This window comes from Gekko japonicus, unplaced genomic scaffold (assembly GCF_001447785.1).
Source record: "Gekko japonicus isolate JY-2015 unplaced genomic scaffold, Gekko_japonicus_V1.1 scaffold1199, whole genome shotgun sequence".
In the NCBI taxonomy this organism is placed as follows: domain Eukaryota; kingdom Metazoa; phylum Chordata; class Lepidosauria; order Squamata; family Gekkonidae; genus Gekko; species Gekko japonicus.
In genome coordinates this window covers 20,729-43,576 of record NW_015167086.1, presented here as the reverse complement: position 1 = coordinate 43,576, position 22,848 = coordinate 20,729, and the positions used below count along the sequence as shown (strand labels likewise).

Below are 22,848 nucleotides of genomic sequence, written 5' to 3'. Positions count from 1 at the left end.
TCAACTGTGTAGCTCAGAGTTCTGAGGTAAAGCCTGCCAGCTGCACCTCCCCCCTCCCTCTGATTGCTCAGCTGTGGATCTCAATGTTCTGAGGTAAAAACACAGTTAGAAGAGACTGCAGACAGTTGAGAACAGTTACGGAAATCAGCTATTCAAGACTCCTGAACAGACATTTTTCAAAAAAGCCAGCATGGCAATTGAGTTAATGAATGTTTATGGGGAGATAGTAAAGGACATTTCTAGGAGCCATTTCGATGTGTGCCTCCCTCATGAACCTGAAGAAATGTCCACCACATCACCACTCCCTCACACCAACTCCCCCTCACACCTTTCACCTCCTTCCTGCCCCCAAGAAAGCTCCTGGCAAACGTGGAGCCAGATACACCAGCGCTACAAGGAGGAGGCAACTTAGGGATGCGGCGAAGACATTTGCACATAGTAATCCTGCAGTGCACTGAGCTGCGCAGGCCAAGTACCAGGAAGAGGTGCTCAGAACAACACAGTCTCCATATGAGCAAAACAATCCAGGAACACAAGTAGAGAGGCCATCACTTTCGTGGAAGGTGGCAGGAGTTGACTTAACAGACGACTGCTTCTTAAATGGACAGTTCTATGTGGCCTGCTCCAGAGCGAGCTCACCAAGCAGCCTGGTGATCCTAGCACCTGAGGGCAGAACCACCAATGTGGTCTACAGAGAGGTCCTTCAGTAGAGGGGGGGAAGTACGTATGTCTCACTTCATTTCTTACACTACAATCTTCTCCATTAGAATTCCTACAACAACTGTCACATTTCAAATTTCACATAATCAGTATTATAACTGGATTTACGGAACTTAAGTACTGTAGCGAAGCATGGGTAGCAGGCTAGTGAAAGATATTCTGACTACCTACCTATCAGTATCCTTGGCAGAATACAGATGTGGAGTGGAGTGGAGAACATGCTCACTTCTAGCCGGTGAGGTCTACGGAGTACTGGAAATGTGTATCCCTTTGCTTCCAGGGAGGCCACCAGGGCAAAGGGAAACCAAGCTTGGCTCCACCATCACCCAGAGAACAAGCCGATACTTTCCTGGCATTAAGAACTCTCTGTTTACATGCCAGACTGCAGATGTGAGTGAAAGAGCCCTCTGGTCTCTCTCATGGGCAACTGGAATAAAGGCCAAAATAGAGAGGACAGAGACGGATTTGTCCCCCCCCCCGCGCCTTTAAAACTGTTAACCGTGCAGAGCTCAGTTTGATTTCTGACACTGAGCGGGGCTTGAAGAGTTAAAATCCCCCTTTCCCCCCTCTCTTTCATCCCTGATCCAAACTGTGCCTGTGCTCAAACAATATTTATTCTTTACAGGCAGACAGAGATCTGTGATCCCTGGCGCATCGGTTTCAGTTCTCAGGGACATGACGGAATAGTTGTACCATTACTGATTCCAACCTAGAATGAACTCCATCGAGGGGAAAATTAGCCTGGCCCCCACTGGATATGAATGCTCACTTCGTCCTGACATTGTCCAGCTGATCTCCTCCTTCTAGATGGACTTCTGTCCTGACTCACGGCCAAACTACGCTACGAAGTCCTCGGGTCATGCCCAGCTCTGCCACAAGGACTTTCAGACATAAACTGTGAGTTCCCTCCTGAGAACTCAGTTCCTCAGCACAGAGTTGGATCAGAACTGTGGTGCATGGCACAGGGAAGAGGTTGCTTATGTCTCCCCATCTCCATTTTTCTGACCTGAAATGGTACTTGCAACACCTCTCTAATAGTTCAGGCTTTCCCTTGCTCGAAAGCTAGTCAAATCCGACTCTAGGGGGCAGTGCTCATTTCTGTTTCCAAGCCAAAGAGCCAGCACTGTCCGAAAATGTTTCTGTGGTCATCTGGTTGGCATGACTAAATGCCAAGGCGCACAGAACGCAGTTACCTTCCCACCAAAGCAGTACCTATTTAAGGTAAAGGTTCCCTTGCTCGAAAGCCAGTCGAGTCCGACTCTAGGGTTGCGGTGCTCATCTCCGTTTCAAAGCCGAAGAGCCAGCGCTGTCCAAAGACGTTTCCGTGGTCATATGGCCGGCATGACTAAACACTAAGGCGCACGGAACGCTGTTACCTTCCCACCAAAGTGGTACCTATTTACTACTTGCAATTTCTTGCTTTTGAACTGCTAGGTTGGCAGGAGCTGGAACTAGAGACGGGAGCTCACTCCATCATGCGGCAACTTGGGCCTCGAACTGCTGAACTACTGACCTTCCACAGCCTGCAGTTCAGCGTCTTAACCACGTGAGCCACCGCAATTTCTACTTGCAATTTCTTGCTTTGGAACTGCTGGGTTGGCAGGAGCTGGGATCAGAGACGGGAGCTCACTCTGTCACACGGCACTAGGGTCTCGAACTGCCAAACTACAGACCTTCCGGTCTGCAGCTCACCACCCTATAATTTTAATGCCTTATTCATTTCAATCAGGCCATGTGGAAAACATTAGAAGTTGAATACTGAGAGCCAGTTTGGTGTAGTGGTTAAGTGTGTGGACTCTAATCTTGGAGAACTGGGTTTGATTCCCCATTCCTCCACTTGCAGCTACTGGATGACCATGGGCAAGCCATAGTTCTGTCAGAGCTGTTCTCTCAAGGACAGTTCTGGCAAGAGCTCTCTCAGCCCCACCTACCTCACAGGGTGTCTGTTGTGGGGAGGGGAAGGGAAAAGGATTGTAAGCCGCTCTGAGACTCCCTCGGGTAGTGAAGGGTGGGGTATAAATCCAATCCTCTTCTCCTTCTGAATGTATGGTTACCCTCACAGAATCTCTGTCTGAGATTGGATGAATATTGGGAGAGACACGGAGAGATACGATGAAGTGAGCTGTTGCTGGTATGTGTTAGTGTAACTAGTTGTTCTCTGAGGTGCCACAGAGATAATCAGCATTAAACCTCGGTGCCTCTCTGTTGAACTGTCTTAGTCCTCTCCGAATCACCAAAACTAGATTAGCTCCCCCACCCCCCATCCAGAGGTCTTAATGGTGTCTTTCCCCGTCTGGTGCCTGCCCTCAAACAGAAGCAGCACACCAATTTGCTAGCTCAGACGAGGAAGGCGGCTGAGCCAGGCCTTTGCATTCAGCTGATGTCAGCCGGGCTCACTTCCTCTCAGAGGCCGTTGTGTCAGCCCTGGGCCCTAGCCAGAGTGCTCTAGCTCAGGCCAAAGAAATGCAGCAAGGAGGAGGGGAACTCCAGCCAGGCCTCGCTGCTTCGAGCAGGCCACAAGATAAAAGGGCCATTTGTATCGAAAGAAAAGGGGGCGGGTGAGAAAAGCCAGCAAGGGATGAAAAGGCAGGGCTGGAATTTTCCCTGAGGGGGATAACGAATGGCTGGCTGGCTGGAATGGAGACAAGTTGGGACAGATGGGGTGGTGGGGATACCAAAGCACAGAGGTCAGAACAAAGATTACAATCAGGCTCAGTTGTACCCATTCAACAGTGAGAAAACAGGTCTGTACCTACATGTGCCATTGGCATGTTCTGAAACTGTATCAGTTACCAGGTCATAACAGTCAACTGTACACACTTGGTCCTCAGATATACACCCTATCTTCTTTCTGAACTAGGGTTGCCAGGTCTTACCTGGCTGCCGGGGGGGGGGGGGGGGCTCCAGCTGGGGTTCCTGAATCTTATGGTGTGCACACAAAGCGTGTACTGTGATGATGTCACTCCAGACACGTCATGCAGGGGACTCTCTAGCATTTGGACAAAAACTCTATGGTGACCACCTGGCTGGCGGCCAATTGGGGGCCCTGAAAGCGGGGGAAAACCCGCCCTTATGGGAGGGGGGGATCATGGCAACCCTATTTTGAACTGTTTATTAACATTTACAGGGTTTTGAAATTCTGAAACACGGAGAGGCTTAGGAGTGATCATCAACCAAAAGGGAGACAGCAACCAGGGAACCAGAAGGAGATTGAGAGTGGGACAGGTAACCTTGAAGGAGCTAGACAAGATTCTTACATGTAAGGATGTGTTGCTGGCAGCCAAGATCAAGTTAATTCATGCGATAGTATTCTCCATTACTATGTATGGGTATGAAACTTTGCTCACATTATGAGAGGCCAAGACTCACTGGAAAAGACAATAATGCTAGGACAAGTTCAAAGTAGTAGGAAAAGAAGAAGACCCGACGTGAGGTGTATTGACTCTATGAAGGAAGCCACGGCCCTCAGTTTGCAAGACCTGAACAAGGCTGTTAACAATAGGACATTTTAGTGGTTGTTAATTCTTAGGGTCCCCATAAGTTGGAAGGGCACTTACACACACAGAAGTGAGATGTTCCATGACAATAAAACCACAAAAGGGCCATCCCCAATAATTCCAAATAATACAATCCATGGGAACAGAGCAGGAACAATCAAAATGCTAACCATGAGACTGTGTGTGTATGAAACATGCACACCTTGCTCACTAGACAATCTATTGTGGGAGCAAATGGGAAGCACTCTAAAAGACTTTGATATGTATAATGCCACTTACGGTCTGCTCTCTTAAAAGCTCCCTTGCCTTTAGTTTCTTTGTGAGGTTCTGTTTCTACAGGCAACATCCTGCACATTTTGTATTTTGTATTTTAATTAACCAATACCCCCACCTTTCTTCCCAGTGGGGATCCGCAGTGGCTTACATCACCATCCTTCATTTCATGTTCATAACAACAACCCTGTGAAGTAGACTAAGCTGGCCCAAAGTCACCCAGTGAGGTCCTCTGGCAGAATGGGGATATGGATCCGGATCTCCGGCATCATAGTCTGACAAGTTATCCACTGCAGCACACTGGCATGCAAACTGCTTATCGACGCGCATGTCTGTTGCATTCACAACTTACATTTTCACATGCACATTTACAACAGGTATACACCTAACAAATATTGCGTGTACACTGTCCGGCATCCACGTTTAGATGCTTTCGGAGAAAGAGAGCAAGCAGTGCAACTGTATGGCTATCTTGTCTCTTCTTGTTCCCATTTTCTAGGTCACCTAAGAGACACTGATGGTTGTACAGCCAGAAGGAGCTAGTTTGATATATTCTTCCAGGTTGAAACTTAGATTCTCAGGCACATAAAGGCCGATTCAGATTGAGACTGCTGTGTTTGTGGACACACACTTTTCCCTTAGAAGGCAAAGAGTAGTTCCTCAGGGTCATTTCTAGTCAGGAACATGGCATGGAAGCCAGAGATTTGTGCCCCCCCCCCCCCCCCCCCCGCATGCTGCAATCCCAATCAAAATCAGCCCCACTGCACATGAAAAGCTACGCTTCAGTGGTAAATTCCCTGTGCGTGTATGCTTCACCGGGCCCACGGTGGACATGGGAGCAGTGTGTCATGCAGTTATGACTGCACGAAAAGCAGAATTTCAACAGGTATGGCTCTTCCCCTGCCAAGACTGCCATGACAAGTACAGAGGAACTGCACCTGGTAGAATTTTCCCTTCCGTACCATTCTGAAAGGTATCTTTTAAGGCCTGGAATTATATTCACCCCTGGAAGCTGGAAATTTCTTCAGACAAATACTGGCCAGGATGAACAGAAGCTTTGTGCAGATGCACACCACATTCTTCAACACATGCATGTTTGTATTTTCACATGCACATTTAACAAATATGTTAAATATTTGGTGTAGTGATTAAGAGCGGGGGACTCTAATCTGGAGAATTGGGTTTGTCTTCCTGCTACTCTGCATGAAGCCAGCTGGGTGACCTTGGGCCAGTCACAGTTCTCTCAGAACTCTCTCAGGCCCACCTACCTCACAAGGTACCTGTTGTGGGGAGAGGACTGGAAAGGTGATTGTAAGCTGCTCTGAGACTTCCTTAAGATAGAGGAAAGCGGGGTATTAAAAACCTTCTCTTCTTCTCTCTCTGTTTTCCTTTGGCAGCAGTTCACAGCTCTTCAGATCCCAGCAATTGTTTCCCTTTGGGGAGTGGGGAATGACAGGGCCTGAATTTCAGGCGCCAAAACCAGTCGTGTTGCCAAAATTTCATTGAGCTCCTGTAACTGTGCCTTTCAACAGCAGCCATGGGAAGAACCACTTAAGCTGGAAAAAGCATAGGCTGGAGACACTTCCTCCAGCCTAAGGTAGGACACATGCCATTATCCCAAATGACTGCTATTTTGAATGGTCTCTGTCCATCTCTTGATTACACTTCACTTTTATGCCATTACATCCCACCCTGTACTTTCCGCATTGCATGGCCCTTTGACCCTGCTATTTACAACTTTTTTGTTTATAGCTTTGTATATACATTTGTCTGCCAAGAAGGGACCACCTCATGCAACTGACAGGCTCCAGTCCACGGAAACGTATCCTAGAATTAAAATGTGTTTGTCTTTACAATGCCACAAGACTCCTATTCAGCTTTTTTTGGGCGGAACAGATTTAAATGGTTCCCCCCTCCAGTTCTGGGAAATGAAGACTGTTAAATCGGTTCTAAACTTACTTGACCGTAATGGAATGTAGATGTGATCTAGACACCCTGCTCCTAGAAACCCTGTTCCTTTAAGGCACCAGCCTAGTCTTTTGGGACTGATGAGCTAAGGAATTTCCATAATGAATGATAATTAAAGACTGACAAAAAGATCCCCTTAAGAGGGTTATTTAACCAAGTGCCTAAAGAGACGTCTCAGCTCCTTTGTTGCCTCCCTAGGTCTGCAGGAAGATGGAAAAGAGAGAGGACAGAGTTAATAAACAAGGATGAGGAGAAGAAATATGTGTGTGTTTGGTGGCTGGAAAAAGGAACATCTTTTTTGACAGAAAGCCCAAGGCTCCGTAACAAAGGACCCAGGATGCCTCTCACGTAGCTAGCAACTTAGCTAAATAACCCCTTTATGAAGTACCAAAGAAACGGGCCACTATATTGGCTAGGGGCACATCCGGTGACCCCTGGCCATGGTGTACAGTGGCTGCTATGAAAAGCCCTTTTGTGGTGGGGAATTGACGGCTTCTGTGTAAGTGTGTATGCCTTCTGCTAGGGCTGGCATAATCGCCAAGGTCCCATCTCAGGCCGGTTAATTTGGGGCGCAATTCAGGGCTGGCATCTTCTGGATGCCGACTCTTTTCTAATGGGTTTGTGTTCTAGAAAGGGGAAAGTATTTCCAAGGCTGAGGGGAGGGGTATAGATCGGGCAAGTGTTGTGTCGGGTGGGCACTCTATGTTGGCGCCATCTTGTCTAAGACTCTGCTGTTTAAACACAGTGCTGGCATTATCCTTAGAGGTACTTCTCACCCTCATAAGACTGACCAGATGTGTGGAAGTGGGATGGATAAGAGAGTCAGCCTAGGGAAAAGGGCAGCAGCCTATACTGAAAATCACTGCTTGTCCACTAGAGAGTAGCTCCCAAATACATTTGGAGGGTGCCCCGCTGCACGGGTGACCATTTCGAGGAGCTTTCAGATAGAGCTCCATTGTGAGTGTGCGTAGGGGGAGGGGGGATCCAACCTTGGTTTTAGGCCTGATCCTTAGCTTAGAAGAGTGGGAAATTCATAGCTGTTTATGTTATTAGGTATTTATAGCTCACTTTTCTCCTCAGCGAGGATCCAGCGGCTTACAATTTGATGGTTCTCCCCCATTCCATTTTTTTCCACAACAACCCTGTGAGGTAAATTAGGCTGAAACAGAGCGACTGGCCCAGGGTCACCCAGCGTGCTTCACTGACACACTAGGGATCCAAATCTCATTCTCTCAATTCTTAGTCTGGCATTCTGACCACTGCATCATGCTGGCTATGAGGGCTTTCCACTCTGGCAGCTGATAACTCCCATTTAGATCCCCTGCTTTTCCTTTCTATGTCTTGCTGGCCGTGTTGTAGTGCAAGAGCCATATAAACAGGGCTTGAATTAGTCAATGATATATGTGTATGGCACCCTGCCCTGTCAAAGGCCCAAACCACAGCCTGACTTTTAGGGTGCAGTTCCAGCCTCAAGCTCTCACTGAGAGATTTGCAAAGGGGACGTCTTTGGTTTTGACATGTCCGGTCTTGTTCATTTCACATCGAGAAACCATGCAGCTGCTAGGTCATTTCCATAATTCCTGGCTCTGCTCACGTTCTTCTCTTCAATCTCTTCACCCATCTCCCTTCCTTACCAACATCACTTTCAGGCTCTCCCCTCAATTTGCTCTATATCCAGATGTGTATGTGTGTGGGAGCACACGCCAAAACCTGTTATGTGAGCCATTAGTTAGAGCTGCCAGCTTTGGGTTGGGAAATACCTGGAGATTTTGGGGGCTATGCCTGAAGAAGGTGGGGCTTGGGGAGGGGAGGGACCTCAGCAGTGTATAATGCCATAGAGTCCACCCTCTAATGCAGCCATTTTCTGTAGAAGAATGGATCTTGGCCATTAATCGTAATAGCGGGCGATCTCCAGGTGCTACCTGGAGGCTAGAAACCCTAGGATTGGGCTAAGTGAAGCAAAGAAGAAGAGATTGGATTTAGACCCCGCCCTTCATTACCCAAAGGTGTCTCAGAGTGGCTTACAATCTCCTTTCCCTTCCACTCCCCACAACAGACACCCTGTGAGGTGGGTGGGGCTGAGAGAGCTCTTGACAGAAACTGCTCTTTTCCAAGAACAGCTCTTATCAGAACTACGGCTTGCCTAAGGTCATCCAGCCAGGTGCAAGAGGAGGAGTGGGGAATCAAACCCGGTTCTCCCAGATTAGAGTCCGTGCACTTAACCACTACACCAAACTAAGTGGGCTGTTCTGAGATGTTACCTGGTTCCGCTATAGCCCAGGTTAACTCTTGGTGGGTCAGAACTAGAACACAGCCTCTTAGCTGGTCTCTGGGCTGACAGGCAGTGTTCTGACACACACACACACCCTCTGGAAATTTCCCTGTTGCAACCTTTGGGATGAAACAAAGACATTTCCTTTATGTATTTTATGGGGGGAATCAGCCTTAGAGCAGCTGAGAGTTGGCATTCCCGACCTTCAACTTACCGCCATGTCCCTGCTCTGGGAAATGGCAAGCAGTTTGTCAGGAGCCAGCTGCGGAGTGCATAACATGGCTTCAGTGGGCTGGTTGCAGCCCATGGGCTGTAGGATGTGTATGTACCCACTATATACACCTCTCCTTGGCTAAGACCTTGATCTAGAACTGTGGTATTTGCTCTGCAGCTCATGAAGAGCCCCATTCACAATCACTATCAACCAAAAGAGCTGCATTTACTGCTATCCCTGGCATGAGGCCTGTACCTCAGGGACGCTTGCACCTTATTCGTTCCTCATTCTTCCAGTGTCAGCTGTTTCACTGTGGGAAGCCAGGCCAAGGGCCTTGCCCCCGTTTCTGAGACATGTCATGGGGCAGGTGCCACACTACAGAACAGTGCTCAGAAGAGCCACGGGTGGCATGTCAAAGAGCCACTTGCGGCTCCCGAGCCACTGAGTGACTATCGCTGCACTAAAACAACCATCAGGCAGCCTGACCAAGTTTTAAACCCCTCCCTGTTCCCAACACTTTCAGACACGACAGGCCCCACTTCCTCCCATACAGGCAGAAGACCCAGGTCTGTTTAGCACTTGTCTCAGCTAGATGTTCACCAGAGACCTGGACTTGGGTCTCTGATGAACATCTAAAAAGCAGCTGAGATGGGCATAATTTGGAGGGGAAAGGGAGTAGGCAAGGGCTTAACCCTTTTCCTGCCTAGTCCTCCTCCCCTGAATTCTCCTCTACAACCATTTTTTTCTTCTTCCAGCTTTGAGAAAAAACCTTATGCTGACTAGGAAAGAGCAGCCTGAAGGAACTGTGGCTCCGCTGGCACTATTTCTTTTTGAGATCTTCAAGATTGGCTCTATGAAAAATGGATGCTCTAAAGTAAGATTATGGGTAAGAAAATCCATGAGGGATACAAGTGGAAATTATAATATTATAATATCACTATGCCTTTGTTTTCTTGAACTATGTAATTTTGCACCTACATTTTCCGGCCTACCTAAGGGACCGCCTTTCCCCGCATGTTCCCCCAAGGGCACTACGGTCGGGGACCCAAAATCTCCTGGATATTCCAGGCCCCAGGAACATCAAACTTGCTGTGACCAGGGCCAGGGCGTTTTCGGTGCGGCTCCTACCTGGTGGAATGAGCTCCCAGAAGAGATCCAGGCCCTGCGGGACCTTGGGCAGTTCCGCAGGGCCTGTAAAATCGAGCTCTTCCGTCAGGCTTTCGAGTAGGAGCCGCCACCACCATTATTCCACCAACGCTTTTTCCATCACTGCACCCTTACCACCGCTGGAGCGGGTACCATCGGGGGTGCGAGACGTACCTGGCGGATGATAGGGTTGTGGGGACATATGATCGTTGTATTGTTATAACAGCTGCAGAACACCATCTTGATTTTATGAATTGGAGTAAGTAGTGGAGCACCGATATTTTATTAATTGTATTATGTTGTATATTGTATTGTATTTTATACTGTTCTTATTGTTTTTATTAGGCATTTATGCCCTTGTTAGCCACCCTGAACCTTCGGGGAGGGCGGGATACAAATCTAAAGAATAAATAAATAAATAAATACATTTTCTATATAGCAGTACATGTCAAACCTGGTATATATGTTGACATTTGCCAGGAATTCTTAAGATTTTCAAGGGGACCAGCAGGAAATGCTAGAAACTTTTGTATCATGCAGTTTGTTTTTCCCCATAAGGACATGCCAAAAACAATCCAGAGAATGAAAACATGGTAAGTGGTATGGAAAATAACCCTTACTGTTAAGTGATGCAAATAAGGATAACATTTGGATATTTGTTGAAGGCATTCAGTTAGCTTCAAGCCTTCCTAGCAAAAGTCAGATGTCTCTGACATTGCCCTCTAGGCCTCTTTAAATGTTAACAATTACCAGTATCTCACAAAGGGAGCTTTGACAGTCAAATGCTCATACTCCAAAATGCTTGTTCGGCCTCTAAGGTGCTTCTGGATTTGAGTCCAGCTGGTCTACTGCAGAGCAACACAGCTGCCTTCTGAAATTACCAGTAAATGTTAACATTTACCATATTTGGGATACGTACTGCAACAAAATATTTCATGATACCCTCTGATATTGCAATATAAAACAAAATGAATTCAGACCATAGGGCTGGAAGGGAGCCGAGGGATATCTCTTATCCTGAGGGAGGAACATCTGTTCATTCACACTCACAGGTCCTCAAAACAATTCATAAAAGAACTGTGGATGAGCAGGGAGCAGGTGCATTGGAGAAAAGTGATTACAGAGCACAAGAGGACCCATGCGTGCACCTTTTCATGTTTGGAGTCCTTAACAGGGGGGGAGTTTCTGTGAACACTTGAAAGCACCCATTCAAAGAAAACACAACACCTGTTGAAATTTTAGCCTGACAGACAATAGCATGTGAACCACACCCACGTTACCGATCCTGCTTTGAACTAAGCCAAGTCTTGCGTTTTTTGATGTGTGTTCATAAAACCTAGCCCACACAATAGGGGGCTTGAGCTGTAATTGGGCCTCCTGGGGCCATCATCCGTAAGTGCCACTTATAGGTAGCCATTTTCACTTGTCAGTCTTGGGTAAAAGCCCGCAGAATCAATGTAAGCTGGTGCAGCATAACGGCTAGAGAGAATGAACTGTGATCCAAGGAGGTCTCTGATTTTAAATCTTGTTTCTGCCATGAACCTCCTAGGTGATTTTGACAAGCTGCTTTGGGGACCCTATCTGGCTATTTTTAATAAATAAGGCCACTCTTTCACTGCCTCCCATCTACAGCACTGGGATAATAATACAGGTCTACTTAACAAGGGTGTGTAAGGATTACACCAAAGCACATGCTTAGTATTTGAACAGTGAAAGCACTATATGAAAGTCAAGCATTACCAACTGGAAAGGGTTGTAAAAAACCTTACATCCGTGACTACTTATATTCGATTTCTGTTCTACATTCTGTCCTATGTTAGCAACCTGCTCACTGAGACCTGTGGGGAAGATGGAAAGGTGCATGTGGGGAACCACAGAAAATGCTCCCACTCTCAAACGAAAGGCGTAGGTCAAAGGTCAACTGCAGCTGACCTTTGACTGCTGGACAGCCTGAAGTTCTCCTTGAGCAGACAAAATTTTGGGGAGGATGAGAGGGTAGCAAAAGCATGAGAGGGTAGGGCGAGAAGAAAGATGAGGGGGTGGAGGACAAAGAAAGACGGGGGAAATGTTCCATTTAGCAGTGGGTGTTATCTCTAAAGTCGGCTCATGCATTCTAGAGGAAAACTGTTAACTGTCTTCCCTTACATGGACATGAGTACTAGTACTATGTTTACAATTCATCTCTTTGTAGATACAAGAAAGTGTGCACCATTGCAGCAAATATAAAAGTACTATATAAAGCACTAAGGGGAGTGAGCCGAAGTAAAGCCACCATGATTCCCTCTGGATGGCACGCCGGGCTTGCCCCGAGAGACCTGTAAAATGGGAACATCAGCAAGCTACCTTACAAAGAGGTAAAGGCATTTTGTACATGGAAATATGTTATTTTGTACACGGAGACATGTTATGTAGACCTCGTTAAGGGTAACGAGGTCTGTAGCCTACCAGGTGAGGCTCTGCCCACCAACTCTTTGGTGTGTGTTTCAATGCTATTTGTTGTACATCAGTTGTGTTGAAGTCACTCAATTCTTCCCCCGGGACCGACTCAATGATAATGACATTGTCTGCACGCAGCGTGCGGACACCAGGAATCTGCCCGTACAGATCCACAATCTGTGCCAGTAGTGTCAAAGGGCACAAAGGCAAGAAAGAAAACAAGAGAATGGAAGAGAAATTGGGAAGGGGAGAAGCAAAGGAAAGAGCAAACAAAGACTGGGGGGTGGGTGGGAAGGAAATATGCAGGACATTCTAAGGAGATAAATGAGACACACTCAAAAAAGGGGGAAATGGCCAGCAAGTCTGAGGCAGTATGAAACACAGCAGAGAGGGGTGTGTACCTTTTTCCGATGCGGGTCGTTCTTTGCAAGACAGGACCTTTGAAGCGAGAGGTAGCCTCCAATCACCTGGATCTCCTCAGCGGTGGGATAGCGTTTCTTCACCGGTGCCACGGCTGTGGGAGTGTCACTCTCAATGCCGTTCTCCACTGCAGTGACAGGTGTCACAGGGGCCTTGCGAGGGTTGATCGTAATGGTGTTGCCGCTGCGACGCTGCACGGCCGGGTGGGGGGACGAGGCACGAACCCAGCCCCCCATCCTGACATCCTCCTTGGCATTGCAGTTTCCACCGCGTCTCATGGCCTCAGCCTCGGGTGGATCCTCGGCCTCCGGGGGAAGCGGCTCACAGCTGGGTGAGGAGCAGGAAGTGAGGGCTGGGGGCTTGGGTGAAGAAGGAGAAGGGCTGGCTTCCTGCTTGAGTTCTGTGGGTGGGAGCGGGGAGGCCGAGGCCCGTCGCGGCACAACCACAAAGGAGTTCCGGGAGTGCAGCCGTAGATTAGCCAAGGCCTTGCCCTGGACATCATCCTCAGCAACCGGTGCTGGTGGCAGCGCTGGACGGAACTCAAACGTGGCCTCAGGATCAATGCTGTCCAATCTGGGCCCTCTCTCAGGGGAGGCAGCCTCTCTGCCCCACATTCTGCCCGTCGGTGAGCGTCTTGGAGGGCTGTCCGGCCAGACCTCGCCACTGCTTGATTTGGCTTCAAATTGGCTGCGGTAAGATGCCACAGTGAAGGGCACCGGTGAGGTGAGGCCTGGCAGGTCACGGGGAGGACTGGGTGTTCTGTCATGGTGCTGCCGGGTTGGGCTGGGATCTGTTGGTACACGGCCAGGCCTTCTGGCCACATAGGTACCCTCCGTTAAGTTCTCGGTGCTGAGGGATCTCACTGGGCATGGTGATATCGGCCTGCCACCATCCTCCTGGCTGAACCTGCTTAGCAATTTGCTTACCCGCCCCCGGCGCTGCTCAAGGGGCAACGACGATCGGTACTCCGCCTTGCCAACAGAATCAAGGTCCTCCACACTACGGCTCAAGGCCGACTTGACGATGAAGACCTCCCCGGCGCGGATCTCGGTGACGCTGCCGCCACGACGGGCCAGCAGCTCGTTGAGGGACTCCACACTGCCCGATTTGGACTCCCCAGAGCGCCGGTCGCTGGCGAGCTGAGCCGGCGGCGCCCCCGGGACCGACTCAATGATAATGACATTGTCTGCACGCAGCGTGCGGACACCAGGAATCTGCCCGTACAGATCCACAATCTGCTTGGCTTTTGCGCTCGCAAGGTCGCTCTCAGACGGGGCGGACTCCTTATGGCGCCGCTTCTCCAGCTGAATGAAGGGGTTCTGATGGACCGGGCCAATCTTCTCCTGCAGCACAGAGCTCTCTGGATCCCCCTCCTGGCAGGGCTGTGGGGTAGCAGGAGCGGGGGGCGCCCCACTTTCTGTTCCTCCCGGCCCGCTGGGCTCGGAGAAGGAAGCATTAGAGCCTTGCTTGGCCCGGCGTCTTTCGATGATCTCCCGTTTCCAGGTGGGCATTTTTGCCATGCGGTCTTGCTGCTCCCGTTCCCGCCGGCGGGCCTCTTCCTCCTCTTTGCGGCGACGCTCCAGTAACTGGAGCTTCCACTCTGGCAGTGCAGGAGACGAAGACATCTTCACACAGGGATAGCGGGGGGGGAGGAACGGGAGGAAAACCTGGGAAAGAAACAGGGTAGTTTTTTCTTCTTCTTCTAAAGAAGAGCAAGTTACAAAGCAGAGGGGGAAAGAGAGGGAAATGAAGTCAGTGAACAGCAACAGAGAAGAGGGAGGGGATGAAGGATGAGAGGAAATGAAGGGGGGGGGAGAGACAGTCAAGTGGAAAGGAGGCCTGGAAAGGGGGGGAGAAGAAAGAATGGGGAAGAGAAAGTCAAAGCAAAATCAAAGAAACTGGGTGGAGAAGTGGAAAGGTGACTGGAGGAGAAGTGTGGGGCAAAGAGGGCTAAAGGAAAGGGGAAAGAGAAGAGGGGGACCAAGACATCTGGGGAAGGAGGGGAAGGGAAGAAGAGGGGTAGAGCCCGAAGGAGGAGGAGGAGGAGGAGGAAGAAGAGAGGGAAGGATAACTGTAAGGACTAGGGAAGGGAGGAGATTCAGGAGGGAGGTAGAAGGGAGAGCTCCAGCTACTCAGGAAGAGAAGGCAGAAGGACGAGAGAAAAAAACAGTAAGAAGGCAAGCCCTCCTTTGGGCTCCGCCTGGGATGTGGTTTCTCCCCCCCCACACACACCCAATCCACTCACCCTTTCCGCACACGTCACACCCTCTCACGCCCCGGGGAGGTGACAGCTCCACACGTGGGTCTTCTTCACCCAAGGAACCCAGGCACCCGAATGCAGGCTGGCTGCCGTGTGTGTGCGTGAGAAGAGGAGGGATAGGAAGGATCTAAGGATTAGCGATCTCTGAACGTGCTTTAACATATCTTCTTTGTCTGTCTATGCTATCGGCAACAAGGGTATGACTGGGAAGGAAGGAGGGGAAATGCTGATTTTTAAAAAAATGCTTTTTAAGTGCATTCTGGGATTTCTGTGAATGTAAAACCAGAAGGCAGCAGTTAACTAGATGGACTGGTCTAGACTAAAACTCCTGGCTGGTGAGAATTTGGCAGTGCAATCCTATGCAGAAGGACTCCAGTCTAAGGCCACTGACTGGAGTAACTCTTTGCATAGGTTTGCTCTAATAGACTAGGTTCTCGTGTGCTGTAATCTGGCCCAGCAATCGAGAATCAAGATCAAGGAGAAGACAATTAATCCAGGTTACTGAATCTAGATCAAAACCAAGGAGACCTCATGCTTTCAAGCCTAGAAACAGAAACCTAGATTCCAAACTGCAGGGAAGTGGGAGATATAGAGGTGAATTTCCCCACAGCTGGCTGAGGGATATTGTCATAGCTCATATTGGACAGCTGCTTCTGTCCCCCCTCCCATAATATTTGACCCAAAGAGTGGGGAACATTTCTTCAAGCGGAACCTGATATGGGAAACGGTTTGGGATTAAGAAAACCACGCCAAAAATTCTATGTTTGGAAGGGACACTGCCTCTATGCCAAATCGTTTCAATTTGGTGAAGACAGGCAGGATACTTGTGCATCTTAAACAAGTCCCCCAGTGGATCCCATTGCCGTCTGATGACAGAAGCCAAGCAGACCATGGTTGAAAAGAAAAGGGGGCAGGTGGGTGAGGATGGGGGTGTCAAAGAGCTGCGCACAAGATGAATGAGAGGAGCATTTACCGGAATCCGGATGTCAAGCAATCCCAGGAGTTCAAGAGCCAGTACAGAATCAATAGCAGCAAACCAGAGCAGGAGGTTGACTTTGGTACCTAACACCACCTTGTGAAGTTCTCAATTGGGTCAGCAGCCAGGCTAGTAGTGGAGGCGGCACCGCTAGCGCTAGGCAAAGCAGCGTGGAAGACAGATCTTAGCAGCAGCTCGGTTGGAACCCAGGAGTCCGAGGGAATAATGCCAGTGGGAGGCTGAGTATTTGTGGACCAAGAAGAACTCCTATCCAGGGAATTCCAAGCATTCGGGTGTCTAGAGAAAGCCGGTGTTTTCTTTTTTGAAAAAATCCCTTTAAATCAATAGTGGGAGTGTTAATTAACTCGTTAAAACCCAGGCGGCCAAAGACGGAACAGCAGTTCAAAGGAACCTTTTGATCAGCGGTGGAAATAATATATCCCGATAACCCGAGAGAACCCAAGCGCCGCAGGGATCCGCCGGGAGATCAATAGCTTTGGGCCCGAGGGGAAAATAGTGGGGACCAAGGGACGTCCTTCGTCCTTGGACCGGGGATGCTCCGCGGACCCGCCGGAACCCAGGCGTCCGAGAGGATGAGCAGATGCAGACGGGACCACTCCGGATTAGCAGCACCCCATCTGGATTCTCCGCGGGGGCTCCCGCACAAACGAGGAGATCGCTCAGTCTTCGGAACCGGAGGGAGGGGCGGAGAAGGGTCCCTGGACGCTCTCAGACCAGCTGAACGTGGAGCAGACGGCGGGCTGGACGATCCCTCGCTCGGCCCATGGCTGCTAGAAGCGTGGCGGGTTGCAATGCTGCGCCTTCTGGGTCGCGTTGGCCGGGGAAGGCGGAGGGAACCCGGTCGCCTCTCCGCGCTCTCGTTCCCCCTGAGCCAAGGGAGGGGATCCGGGTGGATCTGGTCTCGGCTGCCGGTGGGAAAGGGTTTGGCTAGTTCCTCCCTCCTCCTCCCCCCCTTCTCTTTTCTTCCTTCTTCTTTTTTAAAAAATCCTTCTTCCGCCGCTTCCCCAGAAGAAGTTTTCGGACCGGAGCGACAGAAGAGAAGAGGGTGGAAGGGGGAAAACAAATCCTCGACCGACCTTCTCTCAACACACCCCCGCTTGCTTTTAATCCTCGACCGAGCTCCACTCCGCCCCCGTTTCTGAAATCCTTTAACCGGGAAGGGGGGAGGAGAGAGGAGGAAATGGGGAGACAGGAGAGGGAGGGGAGGGAAGAGAGGTAGAAGAAAGGAAGAAAAGAGGAAGGGAAAGATTTTTTAAAAGAAAGAAAGAGGAAAGGGCAAGGGATGAGAGAGAGAGAGAGAGAAGAAGGGAAACCGGGGGTCTTTGTGTATAAACAGGCGGGGAGGACAATGAAAAGGGGCGGGGCGTCGGCTGGCAGTAGATATGGGGGGGGGTCTGGCGGGGAGGGCTGGGTCAGGGAGGGAGGAGTCGGCTCATCAGGAATCCCGGGGTCTGGCTTCGGAGCGTGTGGAGCCGTGCAACACAGTGCCGATCATAGGAGGCCTGTGCAGAAGAGCTTCCTCCCCATAGATTGGGGCCTGCTTAGCCTTGAAGCCGTCTAACCTTACGGAGCTCCCGGAGCGCATTAGAGAGAGAGAGAACAGAGGCTCTCTCGTCCCCCCATGCCGCGCTCTTCCCCCTTGCCCTAAATAGCAACGCTCTTTTTACCTGGGTGAAATCTATTTAGGCATCGTCCTCTCCACGCGCGGAGCTGCCCAAATGGGTGGGCGTGGAATGCCTATTTATTTAACTGGCCTGTGTATTTCTTAGGAAACAGAAAGGATACATACACGTGGTGTGTTTTTACGGCACAGGACGCCTTGGCAGATGAATGTGGCCTCAATCATTCTGGAGAAGGAGTCTCTCTGTGAATACAGAGAAGCACCTGCCCATTAAAAAAAAAAAGCCATCGCATCCATGCGTTTATGCCATGGGATGGTGCTACAAGGTTCTGGATCTGTGTTTTTTAAGGTGCAGTCTGCACACATAGATACGAATTATGTTGATATGAGGAATTTAGGACATAAGAATCATTAGGATCCATCCATGCCTTGTGTGTAGTAGGATGTGTAATTTTGCACCACTGTGGCGCACCATGAAGTGTGTGTGTCTTTTACAATGCACACATCTTTTGACAGCAGGCAGGGACCTGATTAGAAAGTGTCAAATGGCTTACCTGTAGAAGGAGGATCTGTATGTACTCTGTTATTCCATAAAGGGATGAATCTGTTATTTTCAGGGTGACTCTTACGGCCATGGATGTGATCTGTGTCTGCAGGGAAACACCCCCCCCCCCAATACTGGAGAATCCATGCAGATTTCACTTTTGCCTATAGTAATATAATTAGATGCAGTGTTCCCTCTAAGCTGAGTGAGTGTGAGCTAGCTCACAGTTTTTTTGCCTCTGGCTCACACATTTTTCTCATAGCTCAAGACGGATGGCTTCGGAGCAAATTAATGTATGCAGTAGCCAAATCACTCATTCACAAATTTAATGCCAGTAGCTCACAAAGTTGAATTTTTGTTCACAAGATTCCACAGCTTAGAAGGGAACACTGGATAGTATTTTATGTTTATTTTAAAATAAAATATTATTTTAAATAAAACTAAAATTATGCTGCAATTAATGTTAAGCAACAATTAATTATTAATTATTTTATTTTTTAAGATTATAACCCCCCTTTTTAACTTACAAGTCTCCAAAGCAGCTAACAAACCAAAAAGACCACAGTGTAAAGGAAAACAATAATACATGAGCAATATATATCCACAGAACAGGGTAAGGTGTATCAACCCCTCCGCCTTCAGTATTTATGGAAATAGATAACAAAAGTATTGAAAAACATGGTAATCCAAGGGCTCTGCTCTCTTTTCCTACAGTCCTGCCCTCTGTGTTTAAAAAGCCATGTATTGATCCTTCCTCCCTTCCTCCAAGGGGCTCAGGGTTGCAGACACAGTTCTCCCATCTCTGCTTTATCCTCACAACAACCGAAAGAGAGTTGACTGGCCTAAGGTCATAGAGTAAGTTTCATGGCAGAGTGGAGATTTGAACCTAGATCTCCGAAGTCCTATTCTGCCACTATGGGTGGTTGTTGTTGTTCAGTCACACAGTCGAGTCCGACTCTTCGCGACCCCATGGACCAGATCATGCCAGGCCTTCCGGTCTTCTGCCATCCTCTGAATTTTGCTCAATTTCATGTTCGTTGCATCTATGACACTGTCTAACCATCTCATCCTTTGCCATCCCCGTCTTCTTTGACCTTCAATCTTTCCCAGCATCAGTGTCTTCTCCAGTGAGTGCTCCCTTCTCATTTGGTGGCCAAAGTATTTGAGCTTCAGTTTCATTATCTGGCCTTCCAGGGAACAGTCAGGGTTGATTTCTTTTAGGATTGACTGATTTGATCTTCTTGCAGTCTAAGGGACTCTCAAGAGTCTTCTCCAGCACCATAGATCAAAAGAATCTATTCGGCGCTCGGCCACTCTAAGTATTACACCACAATGACTGTCCTGGCTGGTTCTCCTGGGGCCCTAGCCCCAACTTCGCCATTCCAGCCAACACTAGAAGGTTCCAAGAAGCATATAGTATTCCTAGTAGAGTAGCACTACCCAAGTTGCTTTCAAAGTATCCCTGAAGATATTTTCTAATCTGTAGTTCAAGGCTGTCACTGGAAGATTAGGCAAACCAACCTGCTGCTACAAGCTCCTCAAAAATAATGGTGACAAGAGCAAATTATATAGACAGGTAGCCATGTTAATTTGTTGCAGCAAGCAAATGACAAGAATCATATTTATTTATAGGGGGCTGGATAAACATTTGGAGCAGAGGTCCATCAGGGGCTATTAGCCACAAGGTAAAGAGGTGGCTCAAATGGTTAAGATGCTGAACTGCAGACCAGAAGGTTGGTAGTTCAGCAGTTCTAGACCCGAGTGCTGTATGATGCACTGAGCTCCCATCTCTGGTCCCAGCTCCTGCCAACCTAGCAGTTCGAAAGCAAGAAATTGCAAGTAGATAAATAGGTACCACTTTGGTCGGAAGGTAACAGTGTTCTGCCGGCCACATGACCACATGTGGCCACATGACCACAGAAACTTCTTTGGACAGTGCTGGCTCTTTGGCTTGGAAACGGAGATGAGCACTGCATCCCTAGAGTTGGATTTGACTTGCTTGCGAGCAAGGGAAACCTTTACCTATAGAGGGAACACTATGTCTGGGGCAGTTATGCTCTGTGTTCTTGGTGCTTGGGGGGGACAACAGTGGGAGGGCTTCTGGAGTTCTGGCCCCACTGGTGCGTCTCCTGATGGCACCTGGATTTTGGCCACTGTGCAATACAGAGTGTTGGGCTGGCTGGACTGTTGGCCTGATCCAACATGGCTTCTCTTATGCTCTTATGTAGACATTTATTATATCCCACTTTTCTCCCCGATGGGGATCCAGATTTGCTTACAATGTCATTCTCCCAACCTTTATCCTTGCAATCACAACACCATGAAGGAAGCTAGGCTGAAAGTGAGTTACGGGCTCACGGTGGCCCCACATGTTTCCATGACAGAAAGGAGATTCTAGCCTAGGTCTGTCTCCCAGATCTGAAGTCAGCACTCTGACCAGTAGCCAGTTGTAGCACAAACTCTCGTGTGGTAGACCAGCAGATGCTGCTTGGAAGTCTTTCTTGTTGAACCCTCTTTGAAACACCTACTCACCAACAACAGAAGGACATATAAGGAAGACACAAAGCCGAAGAACCTGGCCTCACAGCAAACCCTGCCAACTCCATCCCTGCCAACACCCAACCAGGCACCACTGTTACCCAACCTAATAATAGTGGCTATATACCATCAGGGTATAGTCCTGGCCTGGTTAGCTCAGGCTGACCCAGACTCATCAGATCTCAGAAGCTAAGCAGGGTCAGCCCTGGTTAGAAGTTGGATGGGAGACCACCAAGGAAATCCGGGGTTGCTTTGCAGAGGCAGGCAAAACCAAAACCACCTTTGAACATCTCCTGCCTTGAAAACCACATGGGATTGCCATAAATTGGTGGCAAATTGATGGCACTTTCTACCAGTTGTCCAGTTCTTAAAGGCATCTATGAATTTTTAAAAATCCACCTTCTCTAATAAGAAACCTGAGGTAGGTTACAAGGCCATTTAAAGCCTCTTGAGGCTCTTTCCACCATACCATCAGGGAATCCATCACAAGCTCCTCCGGAATGACTGAGGCCATCATCTGCCAAAAGTGACCTTATGAAGTCTAGGGCTCACCTGCTTGACCTCTCTCTATGCAAGGAATAAAATGGACATGCATCTGACACTGATGATGAAAACGTTCAGTGGGAGAGCATTCCTACAGCCCAGGACTTTCTGCAGCTGGATTCAAAAGGATTATATTTCAACAAGAAGCTCTGGTGTGAGATTACTGAACTAACATGTATCAGCAAGTGTGATTCTGCTTGGACCTTAATTGAAAGGACAGATTTTTTTATAACAAACATAAGCTGTCAAGCAAGCATGGCGTGGCTGGGAAAAAGAGTATTACCAATTCTTACCACTGTTCTAGGCTCTCGAGATTGCCTTGTACATTTCATAACCTCTTGGCCCCACTGTTTCTTTTTTTCCTTCCCCACCCAAATGTGTATGTGTAGGTGTGCCAATTAAAGCTATATTTTATGTATTTATCAATATAACAGTGCATCTGATTGAAAGGATTACTAAAGGATGATGGGGAAATGGCAGAGAAGATGAATGCATCTTTTGCCTCTGTGGAAGACAGGAAGTGCTTGCCCATTCCAGAACCGCTGATTTCAGGAGGGGGTGTTGAAAGACCTGAGTCGGATTGAGGTGATGAGAGAGGAGGTCCTACAATGGATGGACAAATTAGAAAGTGATAGATCGCCAGGCCCAGATGGCATACATCCAAGAGATCTGAAAGAACTCAAATGTGAAGTTGTGGAGTTCCTGACAGAAATATGCAACCTATTGCTAAAATCTGCCTCCATTCCCAAGGACTGGAAGATAACTAACCTCCACCTTTAAAAAGGGTTCCAGAGGACATCTGGGAAATTAAAGGCCAGTCAGTCTAACGTCAGTATCGGGTAAATTGGTGAAATTTATTATTAAAGATAGAATTAGTAGGCACATTGATGAACAAAAGCTACTGAGGAAGAATCAGCATGGATTCTGTAATGTCTCACTAACCTTTTAGAATTCTTAGAGGGGGTGAACAAACGTGAACAAGGTTGTCCCAAGAAATGTTGTATCTTCGACGTGGTCTCTGTGTTTCACACCCATGGAATTCAGTGCACATGTGCTGGATCGATCGGCATTGTAGCAAGCTCTTAACGGATTTTCGCACCCAGACCTCGGGCATGCGCAGGAACCCCACCATTCATGCCCAGAGGGGTGGGCGCGGACATTCCGCCAGTTACTTTCTTACCACTGCACTGGAAACACCTTCCTTTAGTCGGTCTGATCGGTACAAATTTTGCCTCACAGGCTCTTCAGATTTTTCCTCAGTTTTCTTTATTTTTCGCTTCTAATCTTTGTTTCTTCGTTCTTCTTCTTTTTTTAAAAAAAAGATATTTCTTTCGATTAAGGGGGAAGTTTTTCGTTTACCTCACTTGGGCCTCCCCCCCCCCTGTTTTCTTCTCCCTTT

General features: G+C 48.5%; 1 protein-coding gene across 1 annotated transcript in view; it reads right to left on the bottom strand.

Moving 5' to 3' along the window:
- The window catches only part of PPP1R18 (protein phosphatase 1 regulatory subunit 18), a 55,721-nt gene extending 38,435 nt beyond the window's left edge, over positions 1–17,286 (bottom strand). Inside the window, exons 1-2 of the mRNA XM_015412852.1 lie at positions 16,180–17,286; positions 12,928–14,613 (exon numbers count right to left, since the gene is read on the bottom strand). Coding sequence (XP_015268338.1) covers positions 12,928–14,571 — 1,644 coding nt within the window. The 5' untranslated portion in view covers positions 14,572–14,613; positions 16,180–17,286. The remainder of the gene's footprint in view (positions 1–12,927; positions 14,614–16,179) is intronic.
- Positions 17,287–22,848: the final 5,562 nt, after the last annotated feature.